Genomic DNA, 21,944 nt, shown 5'->3' with positions numbered 1-21,944 from the left:
GTTCCATGAGCTGTTGCTATGGTAGCAGGCAGAAGTCAAGTTGGGGGAAGGGTACTAGGCAGAAGTCAAGTTGGGGGCAGGGTACTTTTGGAAAAGGGTTGGTTTTCAACCAATAGAAATGTGTGATTACATTTAAAAAAAAGGGGGAAGCACTGAGATTTGAAACTTACATGTATATGTGTGGAAAAATAGAGGGAAAGTTTGCCATTATCTGGTTCTGCTGAGAGGAGACAGGTGAACACAACAGAGATCCTGGCTCTGATAATCTGCTGTTTGAGTGTCACATTTCTTTCAGAACTAACTAATTTTAAAGGTGAGTTTACAGTTTGAGAGGGTATGTATGTGGTAACTTAAGAAATGAATAATAGAAATGGGAATTGTTTTTGTTGTAGTTACACATGGTGGTTTCATAATGTGTCAGTGTGTAAAAGTGATTTACATTTGCCCCTGAAAAAATAAAAGAGCAGTAAGTGTGCTTTGAAATTGGCAAAGAAATTTCGTTTTGGCACTAATGTGAAAACATGACTCTGTGTGCATAGAAGAATTATAGACAGAGATTTATTGCGTCTTGCTCTGGTGATTTCACAGTTGCATTAGATGGAAAGGGGGAGCGAATTTTTGGGGGAAGAAGCAGAGGCTTAGCACACACCCATGTCCTTGCCGTGTATAGTCATGCACAGTATGTACAAGCCAGTGGGGTTTTCAGGTTTAAGTCTGTAATGCAAATACATTCAGCATCACTAAGGCTGGTTGCCCTTGGTGGAGTGTAGGCAGTCACAGAGAATGCACATGGTGGTGGTCTGAAAAAAAAACAGCTTGGTCACGTGCAATTAAATAAAGCAAAAATAGTGGTTTCATAATGTGTCAGTCTGTAAAAGTGATTTCAAATTGTAAAAAGAGATTTTCACTTGCCCCTGAAAAAATAAAAGAGCAGTAAGTGTGCTTTGAAATTGGCAAAGAAATTTCGTTTTGGCACTAATGTGAAAACATGACTCTGTGTGCATAGAAGAATTATAGACAGAGATTTATTGCGTCTTGCTCTGGTGATTTCACAGTTGCATTAGATGGAAAGGGGGAGCGAATTTTTGGGGGAAGAAGCAGAGGCTTAGCACACACCCATGTCCTTGCCGTGTATAGTCATGCACAGTATGTACAAGCCAGTGGGGTTTTCAGGTTTAAGTCTGTAATGCAAATACATTCAGCATCACTAAGGCTGGTTGCCCTTGGTGGAGTGTAGGCAGTCACAGAGAATGCACATGGTGGTGGTCTGAAAAAAAAACAGCTTGGACACGTGCAATTAAATAAAGCAAAAATAGTGGTTTCATAATGTGTCAGTCTGTAAAAGTGATTTCAAATTGTAAAAAGAGATTTTCACTTGCCCCTGAAAAAATAAAAGAGCAGTAAGTGTGCTTTGAAATTGGCAAAGAAATTTCGTTTTGGCACTAATGTGAAAACATGACTCTGTGTGCATAGAAGAATTATAGACAGAGATTTATTGCGTCTTGCTCTGGTGATTTCACAGTTGCATTAGATGGAAAGGGGGAGCGAATTTTTGGGGGAAGAAGCAGAGGCTTAGCACACACCCATGTCCTTGCCGTGTATAGTCATGCACAGTATGTACAAGCCAGTGGGGTTTTCAGGTTTAAGTCTGTAATGCAAATACATTCAGCATCACTAAGGCTGGTTGCCCTTGGTGGAGTGTAGGCAGTCACAGAGAATGCACATGGTGGTGGTCTGAAAAAAAAACAGCTTGGACACGTGCAATTAAATAAAGCAAAAATAGTGGTTTCATAATGTGTCAGTCTGTAAAAGTGATTTCAAATTGTAAAAAGAGATTTTCACTTGCCCCTGAAAAAATAAAAGAGCAGTAAGTGTGCTTTGAAATTGGCAAAGAAATTTCGTTTTGGCACTAATGTGAAAACATGACTCTGTGTGCATAAAAGAATTATAGACAGAGATTTATTGCGTCTTGCTCTGGTGATTTCACAGTTGCATTAGATGGAAAGGGGGAGCGAATTTTTGGGGGAAGAAGCAGAGGCTTAGCACACACCCATGTCCTTGCCGTGTATAGTCATGCACAGTATGTACAAGCCAGTGGGGTTTTCAGGTTTAAGTCTGTAATGCAAATACATTCAGCATCACTAAGGCTGGTTGCCCTTGGTGGAGTGTAGGCAGTCACAGAGAATGCACATGGTGGTGGTCTGAAAAAAAAACAGCTTGGACACGTGCAATTAAATAAAGCAAAAATAGTGGTTTCATAATGTGTCAGTCTGTAAAAGTGATTTCAAATTGTAAAAAGAGATTTCCACTTGCCCCTGAAAAAATAAAAGAGCAGTAAGTGTGCTTTGAAATTGGCAAAGAAATTTCGTTTTGGCACTAATGTGAAAACATGACTCTGTGTGCATAGAAGAATTATAGACAGAGATTTATTGCGTCTTGCTCTGGTGATTTCACAGTTGCATTAGATGGAAAGGGGGAGCGAATTTTTGGGGGAAGAAGCAGAGGCTTAGCACACACCCATGTCCTTGCCGTGTATAGTCATGCACAGTATGTACAAGCCAGTGGGGTTTTCAGGTTTAAGTCTGTAATGCAAATACATTCAGCATCACTAAGGCTGGTTGCCCTTGGTGGAGTGTAGGCAGTCACAGAGAATGCACATGGTGGTGGTCTGAAAAAAAAACAGCTTGGACACGTGCAATTAAATAAAGCAAAAATAGTGGTTTCATAATGTGTCAGTCTGTAAAAGTGATTTCAAATTGTAAAAAGAGATTTTCACTTGCCCCTGAAAAAATAAAAGAGCAGTAAGTGTGCTTTGAAATTGGCAAAGAAATTTCGTTTTGGCACTAATGTGAAAACATGACTCTGTGTGCATAGAAGAATTATAGACAGAGATTTATTGCGTCTTGCTCTGGTGATTTCACAGTTGCATTAGATGGAAAGGGGGAGCGAATTTTTGGGGGAAGAAGCAGAGGCTTAGCACACACCCATGTCCTTGCCGTGTATAGTCATGCACAGTATGTACAAGCCAGTGGGGTTTTCAGGTTTAAGTCTGTAATGCAAATACATTCAGCATCACTAAGGCTGGTTGCCCTTGGTGGAGTGTAGGCAGTCACAGAGAATGCACATGGTGGTGGTCTGAAAAAAAACCAGCTTGGACACGTGCAATTAAATAAAGCAAAAATAGTGGTTTCATAATGTGTCAGTCTGTAAAAGTGATTTCAAATTGTAAAAAGAGATTTTCACTTGCCCCTGAAAAAATAAAAGAGCAGTAAGTGTGCTTTGAAATTGGCAAAGAAATTTCGTTTTGGCACTAATGTGAAAACATGACTCTGTGTGCATAGAAGAATTATAGACAGAGATTTATTGCGTCTTGCTCTGGTGATTTCACAGTTGCATTAGATGGAAAGGGGGAGCGAATTTTTGGGGGAAGAAGCAGAGGCTTAGCACACACCCATGTCCTTGCCGTGTATAGTCATGCACAGTATGTACAAGCCAGTGGGGTTTTCAGGTTTAAGTCTGTAATGCAAATACATTCAGCATCACTAAGGCTGGTTGCCCTTGGTGGAGTGTAGGCAGTCACAGAGAATGCACATGGTGGTGGTCTGAAAAAAAAACAGCTTGGACACGTGCAATTAAATAAAGCAAAAATAGTGGTTTCATAATGTGTCAGTCTGTAAAAGTGATTTCAAATTGTAAAAAGAGATTTTCACTTGCCCCTGAAAAAATAAAAGAGCAGTAAGTGTGCTTTGAAATTGGCAAAGAAATTTCGTTTTGGCACTAATGTGAAAACATGACTCTGTGTGCATAGAAGAATTATAGACAGAGATTTATTGCGTCTTGCTCTGGTGATTTCACAGTTGCATTAGATGGAAAGGGGGAGCGAATTTTTGGGGGAAGAAGCAGAGGCTTAGCACACACCCATGTCCTTGCCGTGTATAGTCATGCACAGTATGTACAAGCCAGTGGGGTTTTCAGGTTTAAGTCTGTAATGCAAATACATTCAGCATCACTAAGGCTGGTTGCCCTTGGTGGAGTGTAGGCAGTCACAGAGAATGCACATGGTGGTGGTCTGAAAAAAAAACAGCTTGGACACGTGCAATTAAATAAAGCAAAAATAGTGGTTTCATAATGTGTCAGTCTGTAAAAGTGATTTCAAATTGTAAAAAGAGATTTTCACTTGCCCCTGAAAAAATAAAAGAGCAGTAAGTGTGCTTTGAAATTGGCAAAGAAATTTCGTTTTGGCACTAATGTGAAAACATGACTCTGTGTGCATAGAAGAATTATAGACAGAGATTTATTGCGTCTTGCTCTGGTGATTTCACAGTTGCATTAGATGGAAAGGGGGAGCGAATTTTTGGGGGAAGAAGCAGAGGCTTAGCACACACCCATGTCCTTGCCGTGTATAGTCATGCACAGTATGTACAAGCCAGTGGGGTTTTCAGGTTTAAGTCTGTAATGCAAATACATTCAGCATCACTAAGGCTGGTTGCCCTTGGTGGAGTGTAGGCAGTCACAGAGAATGCACATGGTGGTGGTCTGAAAAAAAAACAGCTTGGACACGTGCAATTAAATAAAGCAAAAATAGTGGTTTCATAATGTGTCAGTCTGTAAAAGTGATTTCAAATTGTAAAAAGAGATTTTCACTTGCCCCTGAAAAAATAAAAGAGCAGTAAGTGTGCTTTGAAATTGGCAAAGAAATTTCGTTTTGGCACTAATGTGAAAACATGACTCTGTGTGCATAGAAGAATTATAGACAGAGATTTATTGCGTCTTGCTCTGGTGATTTCACAGTTGCATTAGATGGAAAGGGGGAGCGAATTTTTGGGGGAAGAAGCAGAGGCTTAGCACACACCCATGTCCTTGCCGTGTATAGTCATGCATAGTATGTACAAGCCAGTGGGGTTTTCAGCTTTAAGTCTGTAATGCAAATACATTCAGCATCACTAAGGCTGGTTGCCCTTGGTGGAGTGTAGGCAGTCACAGAGAATGCACATGGTGGTGGTCTGAAAAAAAAACAGCTTGGACACGTGCAATTAAATAAAGCAAAAATAGTGGTTTCATAATGTGTCAGTCTGTAAAAGTGATTTCAAATTGTAAAAAGAGATTTTCACTTGCCCCTGAAAAAATAAAAGAGCAGTAAGTGTGCTTTGAAATTGGCAAAGAAATTTCGTTTTGGCACTAATGTGAAAACATGACTCTGTGTGCATAGAAGAATTATAGACAGAGATTTATTGCGTCTTGCTCTGGTGATTTCACAGTTGCATTAGATGGAAAGGGGGAGCGAATTTTTGGGGGAAGAAGCAGAGGCTTAGCACACACCCATGTCCTTGCCGTGTATAGTCATGCACAGTATGTACAAGCCAGTGGGGTTTTCAGGTTTAAGTCTGTAATGCAAATACATTCAGCATCACTAAGGCTGGTTGCCCTTGGTGGAGTGTAGGCAGTCACAGAGAATGCACATGGTGGTGGTCTGAAAAAAAAACAGCTTGGACACGTGCAATTAAATAAAGCAAAAATAGTGGATTCATAATGTGTCAGTCTGTAAAAGTGATTTCAAATTGTAAAAAGAGATTTTCACTTGCCCCTGAAAAAATAAAAGAGCAGTAAGTGTGCTTTGAAATTGGCAAAGAAATTTCGTTTTGGCACTAATGTGAAAACATGACTCTGTGTGCATAGAAGAATTATAGACAGAGATTTATTGCGTCTTGCTCTGGTGATTTCACAGTTGCATTAGATGGAAAGGGGGAGCGAATTTTTTGGGGAAGAAGCAGAGGCTTAGCACACACCCATGTCCTTGCCGTGTATAGTCATGCACAGTATGTACAAGCCAGTGGGGTTTTCAGGTTTAAGTCTGTAATGCAAATACATTCAGCATCACTAAGGCTGGTTGCCCTTGGTGGAGTGTAGCACTGTGGACATGGGCTTTTTAAAAAATCTGAAAAGTGGTTTCATAATGTGACAGTTTGTAAAAGAGATTTTCACTTGCCCAAAAAAAAGAGCAGTTTGTGTGCATTCAAATTGGCAAAGAAATTTCGTTTTGTGACTATTGTGAAAAGAAATTTAGTAATATATTTAAATACAATAACGGATTTTTTTTTTAGTTTTTTTCAGGTATTGCTGAAGAACAGTGAACAAAATTTAAGATGCCTACAAAATCTCGAGTTCAAAAAACGCTAAAAAAAAAACTATATTTGAAGACAACTGGAGGACCAAAGTTAGTAGAAGATGCTGATGTTGGGAAAAAGAAAAAATCTTCTGGTAAGCAAAAAAAACAATTTCTAAACAAAATATTCAAAACAAAGAAAAATGTACAAAATGTCTGTTCTCGGAAAAATGTAACAAAAAATAGAGAACAGCAAAAAATTGAGAATTTAGTTAATGCAAATATACCTTCTGCAATTGAAAAGTTTAACATAAACAGAAAAACAGCATTTAAAGAGATACGTAGAAAAATGTTTCAGAGAAGAGTTATGTCCAATTTGATAAAGGATATAAAGAAATATAAGCAAAAGGCAAAATATTACAAGAGAAAAAAAGAAATTGAAGCCATTGCAGCAAAGGCATTAGAATTAAAAAGGAAACTATTCATTTTAATTTTGAATAGGATGCGTACATTAGATAAAATGGTTAATGTACTGAAATCACAAAGCAAAAGCAAAAGAGTAGTGAACAGAACAAACTTTTGTAAAGTTTTTTTAGGAAAGTGGATGCATAGTTCAAGTAGTGAACCTTTTTTTAATGAAGAGAGCTATTTTCAAAGTAATAGTTTGCTGCATGCAGTTGACACCAGAGGTCGTTCATACGAAGTAAAAAATGGTTGCATAATGGAGAAGGAGATAATGGTTCCAAGAGATGAGGTACAAGTGATGGCAGATGAGGCAATGGGGAGACGTCCTAAAGCCCCAGTGTACACTTGGAATTGTAGTAGTATTTGCACTGTGCGTCAGGAATCTATTGACAGATTTCGAGAGTTTCTAAGAGAATATAGTAAAAAAAGTGTAAAACAAAAGATTAAGGTGCTTCAAAGTCTGGATCCATGCAGAGTGAGAGAGAATACTGGTTTGCAGGGTCATTCTCTTGCTTGTCTATCTAGAAAAGTGTGCAATAGTGTTTTCCATCATTTTAGGATGCTGGCTGTTCATCATACTGAAATGAGAAAGTTTGTGAGACGGTTGTATTTTGCCAAAAGTCCAGCAATAAAGTTAAATGAATTGAATAGGGCTCTGTTCCGAGGAACGGTATCAGATGTAGAGAAGGTTGTTGATGAAATTCAGTTTTGTTACTTTGGTCCTGAACAAAACAGTGCAGAGAAGGACACAGTAAATGAGGCAGAAGTGGAAGAGAATGTAGAACCTTGTGTAAGTAAGACATTTAATGATCACATAACAAAATTTGCAATAATCTCTAATGAAAGACCAAATGTTACTTGTATTTGTTGCCGCAGAACTCATTATAGAAAACAAACTAGGAATGTTGATCTCTACAGAAAGAGTGAAAATGAAGATAATTATAAGTGGATGGATTTTGCCACATATATATTTCTTGAAAATTGTTTTGAATTGGGTGAAGATCAGCGTATTTGTAAATACTGCTACAACAAGTTAGAGGAAAATAGAATGCCGACCAGAGCTGTACATAATAATTTAGAATTGGATGCTATTCCTGCTGAACTTTCTGAATTAAATACATATGAGTCTATACTCATTCAATGTGTTCATCCGTTCCAGACCATAGTACGTATGGAGCCCAAAACTGGTAAATTACCTCCTTCAGATTTACTGAGAGGTTTAAAAGGTAGAGTGGTGTATTTGCCCTTGGATTTGAAAAAAAATATGGAAACTATTGATGCGGATACTTTGGAAACTGAACCATTAATTATTCTGGTTAATGGTGTACCTACAAAGAATAAGAAGATTTGGCAGGAGCTGGTAGATGTGCGGAAAGTACAAAGAGCAAATTTGTATTTGAAAAAAAATAACAAATGGTATGAATCAATTTATATAGAAGAAGAAGAAGAAGAAGAAGAAGATTTACAAGGAGACACAGAAACACCAACTGGACAAATTGAAAAAGTGGACAAGTCAAAGGAAGAAGAAATTTATGAACATTTTAGCATACATCCTCTCCATTCGAAAGAAGTTATGGGAGACAATATTGATCTCTTTCAGATGAAGAAAGCAAAAGGAAATCCCGTGAGTGTATGGGAGGAGAGCTTGGAAGCTCGATGTTTTCCCCAGCTGTTTCCTAAAGGAAAAGGAGGACGATACGATGAACGTCCAGAACAGATTCCAGCTTCAGAGTATCGAACTACAAGACTATATGCTGAAGATCCCAGATTTCGACAAAGTATTCCTTATTTGTTCCATCTTTTATTTGAAAGCGACTTGTCTGCACTGTCTTATGCAGTAAATCACATTTTAAAAAGTGGAGTACATTTACAAAATGTGTCTGCTAAGGATTTTATGGAGAAAGTGCAGCACCGAGATGATCATTTGGAAACACAACTGATCAATCTGATGGCTTGTCAGCGTGGGACAAATGAATATTGGTACCGACGCCATGGTGAACTAAAATGCATGTTACGCAATTTAGGAACACCAACATGGTTCCTTACCCTAAGCTGTGCCGAGTACGCTTGGGATGATTTACTGGATTTTCTACGAGAGGCCAATTCAAACATTAAAAACATCGAATACAAGACAGCAGGAGAACTGTGCTCATTGGATCCGGTTAATGTTTGCAGATATTTCAATCATAGATTTGAGGCTATGATGTCCTTCATCTGCAATAAAAAAAATCCACCCCTTGGAGAAGTAGTGGATTTCTTTTGGAGAAAAGAGTACCAGGCAAGAGGTGCTCCTCATATTCATATGCTGCTGTGGATCAAGGATGCCCCAAAGTTTGGAACAGATACTGATGAAGCAGTGTTATCTTACATTGAAGAATATGCAACATGTGCTATACCTAAAAGCACAGAAGAGAACAAGTTAAAGGAGCAAGTTCTACGTTTCCAAAGTCATCGGTGTGGAAAATACTGTCGACGGAAATACAAGAGCAAAGAAAAATACTACACTAAATGTCGATTTGGATTTCCTAGACCTGTTCTTACAAATGGAAGAGTCAACAGTTTTATGTCAGCTGTGAGACATACTATCACAAGAAAATCACCTAAGAATACCTACAACCTTAAAAGAAAAGAAGAATCAAAAAATATAAATGACTACAACCCAGTCATTTTATCCATGTGGAACGCTAACATGGATATACAGTATGTTGCTGACAATTCCATTGCTGTTGCTCGATATGTAACGTCTTACATTACGAAATCAGAAAAAACAGAATTGAAGGAAATGTGGGAAGAGATTTCTCACGAGAAGACTGTCAGTAAGAAGCTGTACAGTTTCAGTTTGAAGATGTTATCGCATCGAGAAATTGGATCCTACGAATGTTCAGATAGGTTATCTTCTGCAAGTCTCTACTCGAAGTCAAGAAGAATAATTTGGGCAAGTTTAGGCCTTGCAGCAATGAGAAATCGGGTACTGAAATCTGTTGGAGAAATTGAATATTTGGCTGAGAATGACCCAGAAAGTACAGACATATTGAAAACAAACATGTTGGACACATATTATCCCAAGAGAAGTCATCATCTGGAGAACATGTGTCTCTATGAAGTGTTACAGAACTACATTTATTCACGGAAAGCTGCAGAAGACATCAACAGTGGAAAATATAAAGTTGTTGGTGAAGAAGGATGTTTGGTGAAGCAAACCAAAGGAAGTTTGATAAATCACCGGAAGCTGAGTTGCGACACTACCGACAAGAAAGAATTTTACTACTTGGCTCTTTTACAGTTGTTTAAACCATGGCGTACAGAGGATGAACCACTGGGAGAATTCCAGAGCTATGAAGATTCTTTTAATGCTTGCAAAGACAGCATACAATGCAGTACATTCTCAACTTATCTGCAAATGTTAAATGAAGAAATTGAACAGGAAACTACAATTGCAGCAGAAATAGCTAGAGACAGTTCTCAGGACAGCCAAAGTTCAGGAACACACAGTCAAGATCCCCTAGGACAACCAATCGTTGAAAATGAAGCATCAATAGCCATGAATGAAGTGGAAACGGCTATGAATCAAGCTCAAGAAGAATTTATAGACTTAGAAAATTTGGAAAGACAACTGAATCAAGAGCAGCAACAAATTTATGAAGAGATCAAAAACAAAATTGATCACGGATTTCTACATATCAAAAAAGAGTGCTCATGCACATCATTTCATCCAATCAGGATGTATGTAAGCGGACAAGCTGGCACTGGAAAAAGTTTCCTAATTAAAGTCATCAGAAGCTACCTAAAGCAAAAAACGGATTCTACTTTGTCTTGTGTGGTTACTGCTCCAACTGGGTTAGCAGCATATAACATAAAAGGAATCACCTTACATCGTTTGCTAATGTTACCAGTGGAGCATGAGAACAAAATACAATTCAACAAGCTAACTGGAGAAGCATCCTTGGAAGTTTCACGAGTATTGAAGAAGATGCAAGTTCTCATTATTGATGAGGTGAGCATGGTATCAAACTTAATGCTTGCCTTTGTGCATTTAAGAATGCAGCAAATTTTGAAGACAGACTATGACGTGTTATTTGGTGGAAAACACGTCATAGTTTTTGGGGATCTTTTGCAACTTACTCCAGTTAAAGGACAACCAGTGTTTAATACTGTGACACATGAAGACACAAAGAAGTCATTGGGAAGCATTGGAAATACAAATATTTGGTCCTTCTTTGAGTACAAGGAACTTACAACTAATATGAGGCAAGCAAACGATGAAGAATATGGAAGTATTCTGAAAGATATCAGGATTGGACTACTCACAGATGTTGGGAAAAAAGCATTACAGAGTCGGCTGCTACATAATTTATTTCCAAAGGAAGAAATAGTTGCAGAGAAAATATACAAGAATATTGCAGAAAACAAAAGTGTCATCTGCTTAATGCCAACTCTACGTGAATGCTCAATATTTAATGAGGAGCTTTTGAAATTGGAAAAGGAAGACATCAGGAAATTGGAAGCAGTGGACAAAATTGAGGATGGAAGAATTACAGTCACAGTAACAGGCAAACTGAAAAATAAATTGGACTCACTAGAGAAGAACATCTCCAAAACAGCAGGATTAGAAAAAAATCTTTATGTTTGCATGAACTGTAGAGTGTTTTTAAGGAGAAATTTGGATGTTGAGAAAGGCTTAGTGAATGGAGCGATGGGAAGAGTTGTGGGTTTTATTAATTATCAGAAAAAAGAAGGAATTGAATGTTTACAGATAAAATTTGATCAGATAGAGGAAGTTAAAGACATTTGTCGTTGTTCAGTTCGTTTCATGCTTGTGAAAGACTTATATGTACGTAGGAAGCAGTTTCCGTTTTCACTAGCATATGCTGTAACTATCCACAAGTCTCAAGGATTGACTGTAGATTGTGCATTTGTGAACATTGGTTCAACTGTGTTCAAAGAAGGTATGGCATATGTAGCTTTGTCACGAGTCAAAACATTATCAGGTTTATTCATGATAGACTTTGATGACTCAAAAGTTAGTGCTGATACAAACTGTGTAAAGGAGTATAATAGATTAAGAAGAAGCTATGCTCCTCATTTAGGTCAGTATCCTGTGTTGGAGAAACGTGTAGTTTCTCGTAAAAGGAGAAATGAGAATATCTGTAATGAAGATGTAGAGAAGAGGAAAAAAAAGAGGAGTGATGTAATTGCAAGCAAAAAGAATAAGGAAAATGAAGAACAGGTTGTAGGATGTCATTTTGAAAATAGCTCTGGTGTCAACTGCTACGCTAATGTAGTGCTGAATGTTGCATTTTATCTGGAAAGTTTGCAAGAGCAGATAATAGTAAATCAGGGAAAAAGATTCTGTTCAGAGCTCAGTCTCCTTTTTCAAAAGCTGAGTAAAGATAAAACTCAAATAGAAAGTGCTACTGAAATTAGAAAACTTTTAGATGTATGTTCAGGACGAACACAGTTTTCTCAAAATGAACAGCAAGATGCACACGAATTTTTGATGTATTTTCTTCAGGTAGTGGAAGAAGAAGGAGTTCCCATTGACATTTTTTTTGGTCTCTCTTATAAATGGGAACATAGTTGTGATAATTGTTATAATATATGTGGCTCTATTGTTGATAATGAAAGGTTTATTTATTTGACATTGCCAGAGAGTAAAACAGTCACTTTTGCAAAATTAGTTAAAGATGCTAATCATAGCATGAAATGTGGTGAGTGTAATTCTGACATGTTTTCAACATTAATTTTAAGGGAATACGGACAGTATGTAATTTTAATGATGCAACGATGTAGAGCTGATGGATCAAAATTGGATACTTTAATAAAGAAGTTTACAGGACAGCAATTATCAATTTCAGGAAAAACTTTTGTAACTGTTGCAATAATTTTCCATGATGGACCTACTGTTACTTCTGGACATTACACAGTTTATCTAAAATGTGAAAAAGGCTGGACACTGTGTAATGATTCCCAATTGATTTTCAAACAACGTTTGCCTTTTGATTTAGCAAATTCCTATCTAATCTTCCTGAAACCTAAATTTTAGAGAGATTTGGCAAGATCTGGACAAAATAATTTTACCATTTTACTGGATTACCATTGCAATTTTGTAGAAAAAAGATTTTTAAAATTATCATTTGGCCTAAAGGAAAGATAACCAATTGTAATGTGGACTTTTTTAAATTTTAATGCAATTTTCAAAAACCAATAATTTAGAGATAATCGGTAACTTCTGCACATTTTAAATTATGGAATGCTATTGGACTGCCATTGGAAATTTTTTCAAAAATGATTTAAAAAATTACTATTTGGCCATGTGGAAAAGTAAGCAATTCTATTGTGGACTAAATAAATTATTCAAAAAATTTTCGTGAACCAAAATGTTACAGAGAATTGGTGAGATCTGGACAGATTAAACTTTAGAATTTTAATGGTTTTCCCTTGGAAATTTATTCCAGGAAAAAAAAAAAATACTATTTGGCCTAAAGGAAATAAAATCAGATGTATTTTGGAGTTATTTGAGATATAATATTGTGATTATACTTCTGAAACAAACATATCAGACGGTATTTTAAAGAAAAAAGTATTGTTTTTAGATGATATTTTTTTAGAATAATATGCATTTCTGTAATGATAAGTTTAAGTGAGAAGACATTCTGGGCTTTTTTAATACAATCTTTGTGATTGTTAATTTTTTTTGCCCGCTGTAAAATGATGAATGCAATTGCTTTCACAATTAATAGTGAAATGCAATATATTCTGAAAACAGCAAAAATAAGGCAAAAATATTTTTTTGTAAAAAATGTAAATATGTGTATTGTATTATAAAATGGATAAAAAATATTAATACTTTTTTCTTTATTTTCAGATCGATATAGAAAATTTTCGGAAACTACAACCATTTTAAAAACTATTTTTTTAAAAAACAAATGAATAAATATTTTTTTGAGTGAGTATGGTAAGTTAAAAATAAAAATTGTAGTCTCTCAAGGACTTTGTAATGAGATAAATGATTTTTAGTGTTTTTTTTTAAAAAATAAAAAAAAGGTACGCTTACCGTACGCGTACGGTAAAAAAAAAAAAAAAAGTTTTTAAAAAAAAAAAAAAAAAAAGATGAAAGATAAGGTTGGCTCTTAAAAGAACCGTTGTGTTCATGCAGGGACAGAGGAAAGAAAGATTGGGAATATTAGACGGTACGACAAGTGTGCTGATCTATTTTACTGTTCACCAGGGAAACACTGGTCTCCCTATAAGTAATTAGATCGTGACAAGTGGCGCACCGTACTTCAACCCTCGCAAACCGAGGGTTAATTTCCAGAGGGCCAGCAAAAGGAGATTCTCCCCCCACAGATGAAGGGCTCACCTGACCTGCAGAAGAAGGAGTCTGCCCTGCAGATGATGGTCCAGGCTGAGCTGCTGTGGATGTACTGGCTCGTCTTTCTGAAGAGTTACCTCCAAAAAGATGACCATGTGTCCTTCTGTGTACTTCCTGGAGGTGTCTCTTCATGGTGTGATTCCCAAAGGAATACTTCCTGTTAGGATTACCTCTAGAAAGTACACGCTTACACAGCTTGCAAGTAACTAAGGGTGCATTCACCTTTTGCTGGCCTTCTGGAAAAGTAAAATACTCCCAAACGTAAGAAGGCTTTACTTTCTTCGCTCTCTGCCTCAAGACAGTGCTGCTGGTGCTAGCCTCACTCTCAGAAGAGCTCTGCTGTTCTGCCATCGTATCCCAAAGACAAACCAGCTCCTTCTCCCAAGGGATCACAAGCAGAAATGAGGGGAATGGGTGTGGTGTAGGAGAGTTCTAGAACTGAAAGTAGTTTCAACCAATCAAAAGTTGTGTTTCAAGATCACATGACCTACCGTACGCTTACGGTACGCTTACGGTACGCTTACGGCAAAAAGTACGCGTGCGCGTAAAAAAGACACGCGCTTGCGCGCATGCGCATAACAGTCACTCCCCGGCACTTCCGCCTAACGTGCGCGTGTTGCGTAAGCGCGCACGCGTCCTACGCGCAGTACGCGCGGCTACGCAAAGTACGGAACTATACGCAAGCAGCGTAGATAGATTACGGGCGTTGCGTAAACCGTACGCTTACCGTGAGCTTACGGTACGCGTACTATAAAAAAAAAAAAAAAAAAAAAAAAAAAAAACTGGAAATAAATTTTACATGTTTATTTTAAAAAATATATATAAAAAAAATATTTAAGGATTTTAAAAATTTAAGCATAGTCTTTATAAAAGATAAGAAAATTAAATTAAAAATATGTTTGAAAAAAATGAAGAATAAAAAAAAAAATAGCATTTAAAAAACCTTGCAAATTCACTGAAAAAACCATGGGTTTCACACACGTTATATTTAGGAATTAGCATTTAAAAAACCTTTCAAATTCACTGAAAAAACCATGGGTTTCACACACGTTATAGTTAGGAATTAGCATTTAAAAAACCTTAGAAATTCACTGAAAAAACCATAGGTTTCACACACGTTATAGTTAGGAATTAGCATTTAAAAAACCTTAGAAATTCAGTGAAAAAACCATAGGTTTCACACATGTTATAGTTAGCTGGACATTTTACTCGTAACAAACCAATGAAATTGCCCCGTTATAGTTAGTTCAGCTAACTATAACTCGCGCGCCCGCAATGCACTGCTGATGACGTCACATATTACATCACTCATGACATGGTCAGTGACATCACTCATGACATCACTGATGACATCTCAAATGACATCACTGATGACATCACTGATGACATCATCCTTGTGATAGAGTGGCAGACCTCCTCTCACCTTAATATAAGCTTTGATACACACATTCAAAAATAGAGACTAAAAATTTCAAAACAATGGACATACCAATACCAGTTACAACAACCTCTTCAGTAATTCTAAGATCCACATACACATCCACTCATTCACCAACAGTCCTATACAGTCACTCATACATGTACTCACTCATCATATGTACTCATACATCTATACATCCTGTTACACAATGCCACTCATCCATAGAGTTACTCACACACATAGTCACTCATGCTAATAAAGAATAAAACATACATTTACTTGCATATACAGTAATACACACACCACCATACTTACTTCTACGGAAACTTACACATACTTAGTCTTTTAAACAATCACTTATAGAAACACATACTTATTCATACAGGAACTCTTTCAATCTCTCCCTCTCACATATACTCACATATATACACCAATAGTCACATATACTAGTTAAAAACATATGTAGTTACTCCTGAAGACACTATTGAGACAGTCATTCACTCAATAACACACCCATACACACACTCATCCACACATACAGTCCTGCACACATGCTGTCTTCAACACATACAAACAGTGAGTCACTCATTCATGCATCTATGCACTACGTAATACCCCCCACTGTACCATACAGACACTCAGACTGATACTCAAAAAAACAACTAATAACCTATATAGACACCCATGTAGCTACTCACCAACCCATGCAGCCACTTATACACAAAGTGAGAGATACACTTAATCAGTCAGTAACACAATCAATTTTTCAAAAACAAATCATCCATTTAGACACTTATATACCCATTTATTCTTCCATCGACCTTGAGATACACATATATAAAACATATTTAATTTTCAGAAAAACACACATTCACTGGATGATGTCATCAGTGATGTCATCAGTGATGTCATTTGAGATGTCATCAGTGATGTCATGAGTGATGTCACTGACCATGTCATGAGTGATGTAATATGTGACGTCATCAGCAGTGCATTGCGGGCGCGCGAGTTATAGTTAGCTGAACTAACTATAACGGGGCAATTTCATTGGTTTGTTACGAGTAAAATGTCCAGCTAACTATAACATGTGTGAAACCTATGGTTTTTTCACTGAATTTCTAAGGTTTTTTAAATGCTAATTCCTAACTATAACGTGTGTGAAACCTATGGTTTTTTCAGTGAATATATATATATATATATCAGCGACGGCCCGTGTAGGGCGTTTTACCGGGGCGGTGACGTGGGGCAAGGTGGGGGGTTGCAAAATGCGGCATTCGGCCGATTGCAGGTAAGTTACGAAAAAATAAATAAAACGAATTTTGTAGCGCGCGCTGCATCGCATTTGGTGATGCTGCGCGCGCAACGAAATTCGTTTTAAACGCCCTACACGGCCCTTCGCTGATATATATATATATATATATATATTCACTTAAAAAACCACAGGTTTCACACATGTGATAGTTTTTTAAATGCTAAGTTATGTATGTTTCATTATATTTTTTATATATTTATTTTACAATAAGCTACCTATGTATATAGGTATAGATTCACTGTATCCTGTAATATGGAATGGCTCGTTTAAAATGTTATTTTTTTTTTTAAGGTTTTTCACCGCGCGCGCACCGTGCGCGAACCCCGCGTTTTTTTGAAAAAAAAAATAGTTTTTTTCACCTTTCGGGGTCCTTCAGGGACCCCCTGACAAAGGCTAGGGGTTCAGGAACTCTCTACCCTGCCCCCTTTTCACGTTCTCCACCTTTCTTTTTCACTGTCACACACAAAACACACAAAATTGCGGCCGACACTTCCTGATTTCGACCGATTCGAATGTTGACTGGCATGTAACCACCAATCAGAATTACGCTCGCGCGGTGCCCGCCTATAGATATTTATGTACTTTTAACTGCAATTTTCTCAGGAACTACTGAACAGATTGACACCATATATGCAAAAGGCACATGCCTGACCTGAGGACTACCTCTTTGCCAAATTTCAAGTAATTCTGTTCAGCCGTTCAGGCTGTACCTTCGACTAAAGATCCTATGGGAAAATGCATGGGGAAACGCGTTTTGGGACCCCCCATTTTTTCTCAGCCCCCGCTTGACTTTCAGGGTAGGAGCTGAGTGGAGCGCCCCATTAGTTTTGAAAATTTCGCGAAGATTCGTCAACCGGCGCCAAAGTTATTCAAAATAGAATTTTCAGATTTCCTATGGAAACTCGGTCCTAACTATAACTATCTACTGGCGACCGCCAGAAGATAATACATTAATATGACCAGTGATTTGAATTATCTTTTAATTAGAAATGCTGTAAGCTGCCGCAGTCTTTGTACAGTCTTTTTACTATGTTTATACATACCTTCATTGCACTGTCACTTTAAAAACGTAATGACGCTTTGTACCCCTGTCATGTGATCAAGGTTCTTTTTGAACCGAAACGCGTCAGGACCGAACAGGCTAATAAATTATACACTTTGGCACCTACTTGTGGTCTGTCTCCGTCTATGGCGTGAAGCTGAGGATTGATGGTGTGATATGATATATATATATATATATATATTGCACTGAGTATATTTTCCTAGATCACTTTGTCTATAGTCTGGGATGAGGATAACTGTATTGGTTTGCAAACATGGAGGCCATCTTGACTTTCCACTGCTCGGGATAGCAGTCTGTCTGAAACAAAACAGTAACCATACAATATATATTAAATTACCCTAATGCTTACCAATCCAATAATGTTCTGTGGCTTTGCTTACTAGAGATAATACACCTTAACTGTCTCTTTGAAATATTTTAAACCTATGCCTGAAAAATCCCAGAAAAGAATATGTTTAAGGAAATACGTCTGCTCCCTCTACACTTACATTGTAATTATTTGAATTACCTGTTTAAACCGCATTAATACTTGTATTCCGCTCTTTTGAAAAAACAGCTGCATTTCTTTCTCATACATTTTATGGTGATTCGAACTATCTATTATGGCAGTATCATACGTTATTTTGTGCTTACTATTGGCAAGAGCTTGGTGAGCATTAAGCAAGCCTATATCTACTAGGAAGAACGTGTTCAGCGACTAGAACGTTTGACAAGACAGAAATGCAATGTGAACTTATGATGACGATGATAAATAGCGTTTACAATGCTGTCTCCACAATGCGGTACCATTACAACGCGGTTGTTACAACGACTGCGTTGTTACCACGCATACCATTACATCACAAGTCATTTCAATGACTTGCTGTAGGAGGCGCACTGGTACTGGATTTAAAATTCAACACCTTCCCTGCTGTTGCACAAACTGGAGTAGGAATAGTAAATAATACTATTCCTAAATCCAGTGCACCCCTTACAGCAAGTCGGTGTAATGAATTGCGATGTGATGGTATGTGTTCTAACAACGGGGTCGTTGTAACAACCATGTTGTAATGGCATGCAATGTATTTGCATGCAATGTAAACAACCATATTTGCTGAGAACAGTTAATATAATAGTTTATTTCAAAATCATGGTTTTCATTAATAAGGAATGGCATAAACTTGCCCAATACTGTACCTATCTCCCTCAAGTTCACACACAGCCTTCAGTACTGGGCTCCAGTCAAATGCTCCAGGTTCATTCTTCAGCCACTTTTCAAGTTCATGGCGGTTTGCGTCAGTGAAATCTGAAGCAATAATTTCTTCAAAGGCTTCACAGGCAGAGATCATTTGATGGATAGAGGGTCCAGAACCAATATCGATCAGGGTATGCCCAGATACATTGCCTAGTGAGAAAAACAAAAAAAAGATCAGCATCTCAAATTCAGAAAGATGTCATAGCTAAAGAGTTGAATAAACAAAGGACATTATTTTATGCCAGACAAGTTCATACTTGAATTTGATAAAAGCAGGGAATAAGGACAAATGCGGCAAGTACAGTTGCAAAAAATAGATGCAGCTTCGGCTTCCACATTTGGGAGAAAGGACCAGAAAGCATAGATTTATGAGTAGGTCATTTAGTGCCAATCACATTCATTTTACAATTGTGATCATATGTGTCCTTTATGCATTTTAAAATCCTAGCTTGCTAAACCTTTTCCTTATCTTCTGTGATCGTTTGCATATGTAATCTTGATACGAATTTAAAGAGACAAGAAGGTGGTAAAAACTAGGTTGCAGATTTACAAGCCCCTTGAGCCACTTTTCCCATGTTAAAAATGATGCAAAAGTGGAACAGGGGCCTTATAAATCTGCCCCTGGGAATCTGCCAGCAAGCCTTTTATTGTGTCATTCTTTCGATGCATATGATGCTCAGCAGAGATGCGTTTCACTCTGACTTGTACACCTCTGAGTTTCTCTTCGGCTGCATAGCATAACCATATAAAAGTAACACTTAACGCAAATGTGTAAATTATGTTCAATTGTTGAGTGGAAGTTGATCTCCTTCTTCAAAGTATATCTTACACAAAAAAGTATGTAGATGGAAATGTGAAAGGGATTTCTTTCAATAAGAAATATTAGTTGAACTATGATAGAGCTGTTTTATAATGATACTGGGACACCAAAGTAAAACATATTTTTCTGCTGTAAGTAAAAGCAATCATTTCATTTAACAGACGTTGTCTTCTGAGCGGACGGAAACTTATACATGTTAGTTGTGCTACAAATTTATTTTAATATGGCAATTTATTTACTATCTATCATTTACTGATTAAAATGTTATAGGAAAAACAATTGAATTTGTCATGTATCTTTTAAAAATATTCCCTATCTACTAATATTGTCATATTGAAATACATGGCCGATTAAGTGCATAGCGGTGATGGGTGGGTACTTTATTCTTTATTTGGTTTTTTACAACCATAGAGCATGACACTAAAAATTATTAAAATATAAATTAAAAACAGTTTCACAATAAAGTGCATCATTATGTCTGGGTATATGCAAGATTTTCCAACTCAAAAGTAACCATATTCGCAGGTTCAATGTCTGCTTCTTTTTAAAAGTGAGTTAATCAGAGTTAAAAACTTTACCCGTCGACAAATTAAGATGTTTGATGACCCCCCCGCCCCCGGTCTACAGGTACGCATGTTAAGTTCTTTTAAAATTGGTTTTAAAAGCGTCCTTCTAGCTTTGTTGACTGTAGGACAGACACAAATTACGTGGCATAGGGATTCATTATGATATCCACATAGTTGTCAAGTTGCGTTTTGAAATTTCCCTTTCCAAGTTAGTCGCAAATCCTTGGTTTCATGTACTCCAAACCGATACAGCATATACTTCTTTTTTAGTAACAATCTGAAGTGAGCTGCTAGGTAGTCTTGCGGTTTGAGTTGTACATAAGAACTTATCACTTTCCAAAAATGTCGCTGTTTTGCCACTGTATTTTTATCGTCTAAAAAAGACCATTTCTTTGCGCCACCCTCTCCATTTTGCCGTTCCATGCCTCTTGGATGTCCAGTTCCACCAGAGTTGATCTTAGATGTTTGCCCCATGAATGTGTTTTTTTTTTTATCAAACTCGGCCTTTATTTCTGTCCAGCATAGATTGTTCAAGGTGCCGGGTTCTGTGGAATGAAGTTTCCAGCATAGTTTCACAAAAACAGATTGTCTCTGTAATTTCTGGTTTTGAAGTCCAAATTCCAGGCGGATCTGTGCTAGTGAGTGACACTGCTCTGGGAAGTTTAATAACAGCTTTATACACCTTTGTCTCTAAATCGTTTAAAATTCCAAATTCCCGGCCATGCCATATTTCCAATCCGTATGCCAGCGCTGGGAGTAATTGTGCTGCCATTGTTTTTAAAAGATGGCTATATGAAGGGCAACTCAATTTCAATTGTAGCTGTTTGTCTGCATAGGTTAGGGTTTGAGCCTTTGCTCTTATTGCACATTTTTGATCAGTAAAGGACATGCATTGCCCTAAATTGATGCCCAAATACTTGTAAGTGCCAACTTCCTCTATTTGTTTGCCCTTGGCGAACCTCCTGAACTTTTTGGGTCTTGGGCCCACTAGTCGCACCACCTTTGTTTTTTTCCTGAGTATCTACAGCCCCTGATGGTCGAAGTAGTTTGTCAGGTGGTCAATAACTCTTTGTAAGCCAATTGGGGTTTGGCTCAACACCACTATGTCATCCGCATATTGCAGATACTGTATGTGGTCGTCTGCCAATTTCGGAGGATGGCTGTTTACTTTTGACAAATGGATGTGCAGGTCAGCAAGGTACAAATTAAAAAGGCTTGGGGCCAAAACGGACCCCTGTTTCAGTCCATTATTTATATTGATCTTAGATGATACTATGCTGCCATCTCTCAGCTTCACCCGAGCCCAGGTTTCGCTATGGAGGGCTACTATGGAGTTTATTAGTTGTTGTGGTACACCCCATCCTTTCAATTTTGTCCAAAGTCGATCACGTGGGACTCTGTCGAAAGCCAATTTTAAATCAATATAACATGCAAATAGACCTGATTTCTTTGAAATAGCTTTTTCCATAAGGATTGCTATTGCTGCCAAGTACGTATTTGTACCCATTCCTTGCCTAAAACCGGTTTGATATTTGGGAATTATACCTTTCTCCTCCATCCATTCTTGTAGATGTAATAATAAACAGGAA

General features: G+C 37.5%; 1 protein-coding gene across 1 annotated transcript in view; it reads right to left on the bottom strand.

The window, feature by feature from the left end:
- LOC146856922 (indolethylamine N-methyltransferase-like) overlaps window positions 1–21,944 on the bottom strand; it is a 137,614-nt gene that overhangs the window by 54,337 nt on the left and 61,333 nt on the right. The window contains exon 2 of the mRNA XM_085647390.1: window positions 18,912–19,119. Coding sequence (XP_085503516.1) covers window positions 18,912–19,119 — 208 coding nt within the window. The remainder of the gene's footprint in view (window positions 1–18,911; window positions 19,120–21,944) is intronic.

Source organism: Triturus cristatus, chromosome 3_2, assembly GCF_964204655.1.
Source record: "Triturus cristatus chromosome 3_2, aTriCri1.1, whole genome shotgun sequence".
In the NCBI taxonomy this organism is placed as follows: Eukaryota; Metazoa; Chordata; class Amphibia; order Caudata; family Salamandridae; genus Triturus; species Triturus cristatus.
The sequence above is the reverse complement of the archived record's forward strand: the minus strand, read 5'-3'. Positions and strand labels throughout refer to the sequence as shown.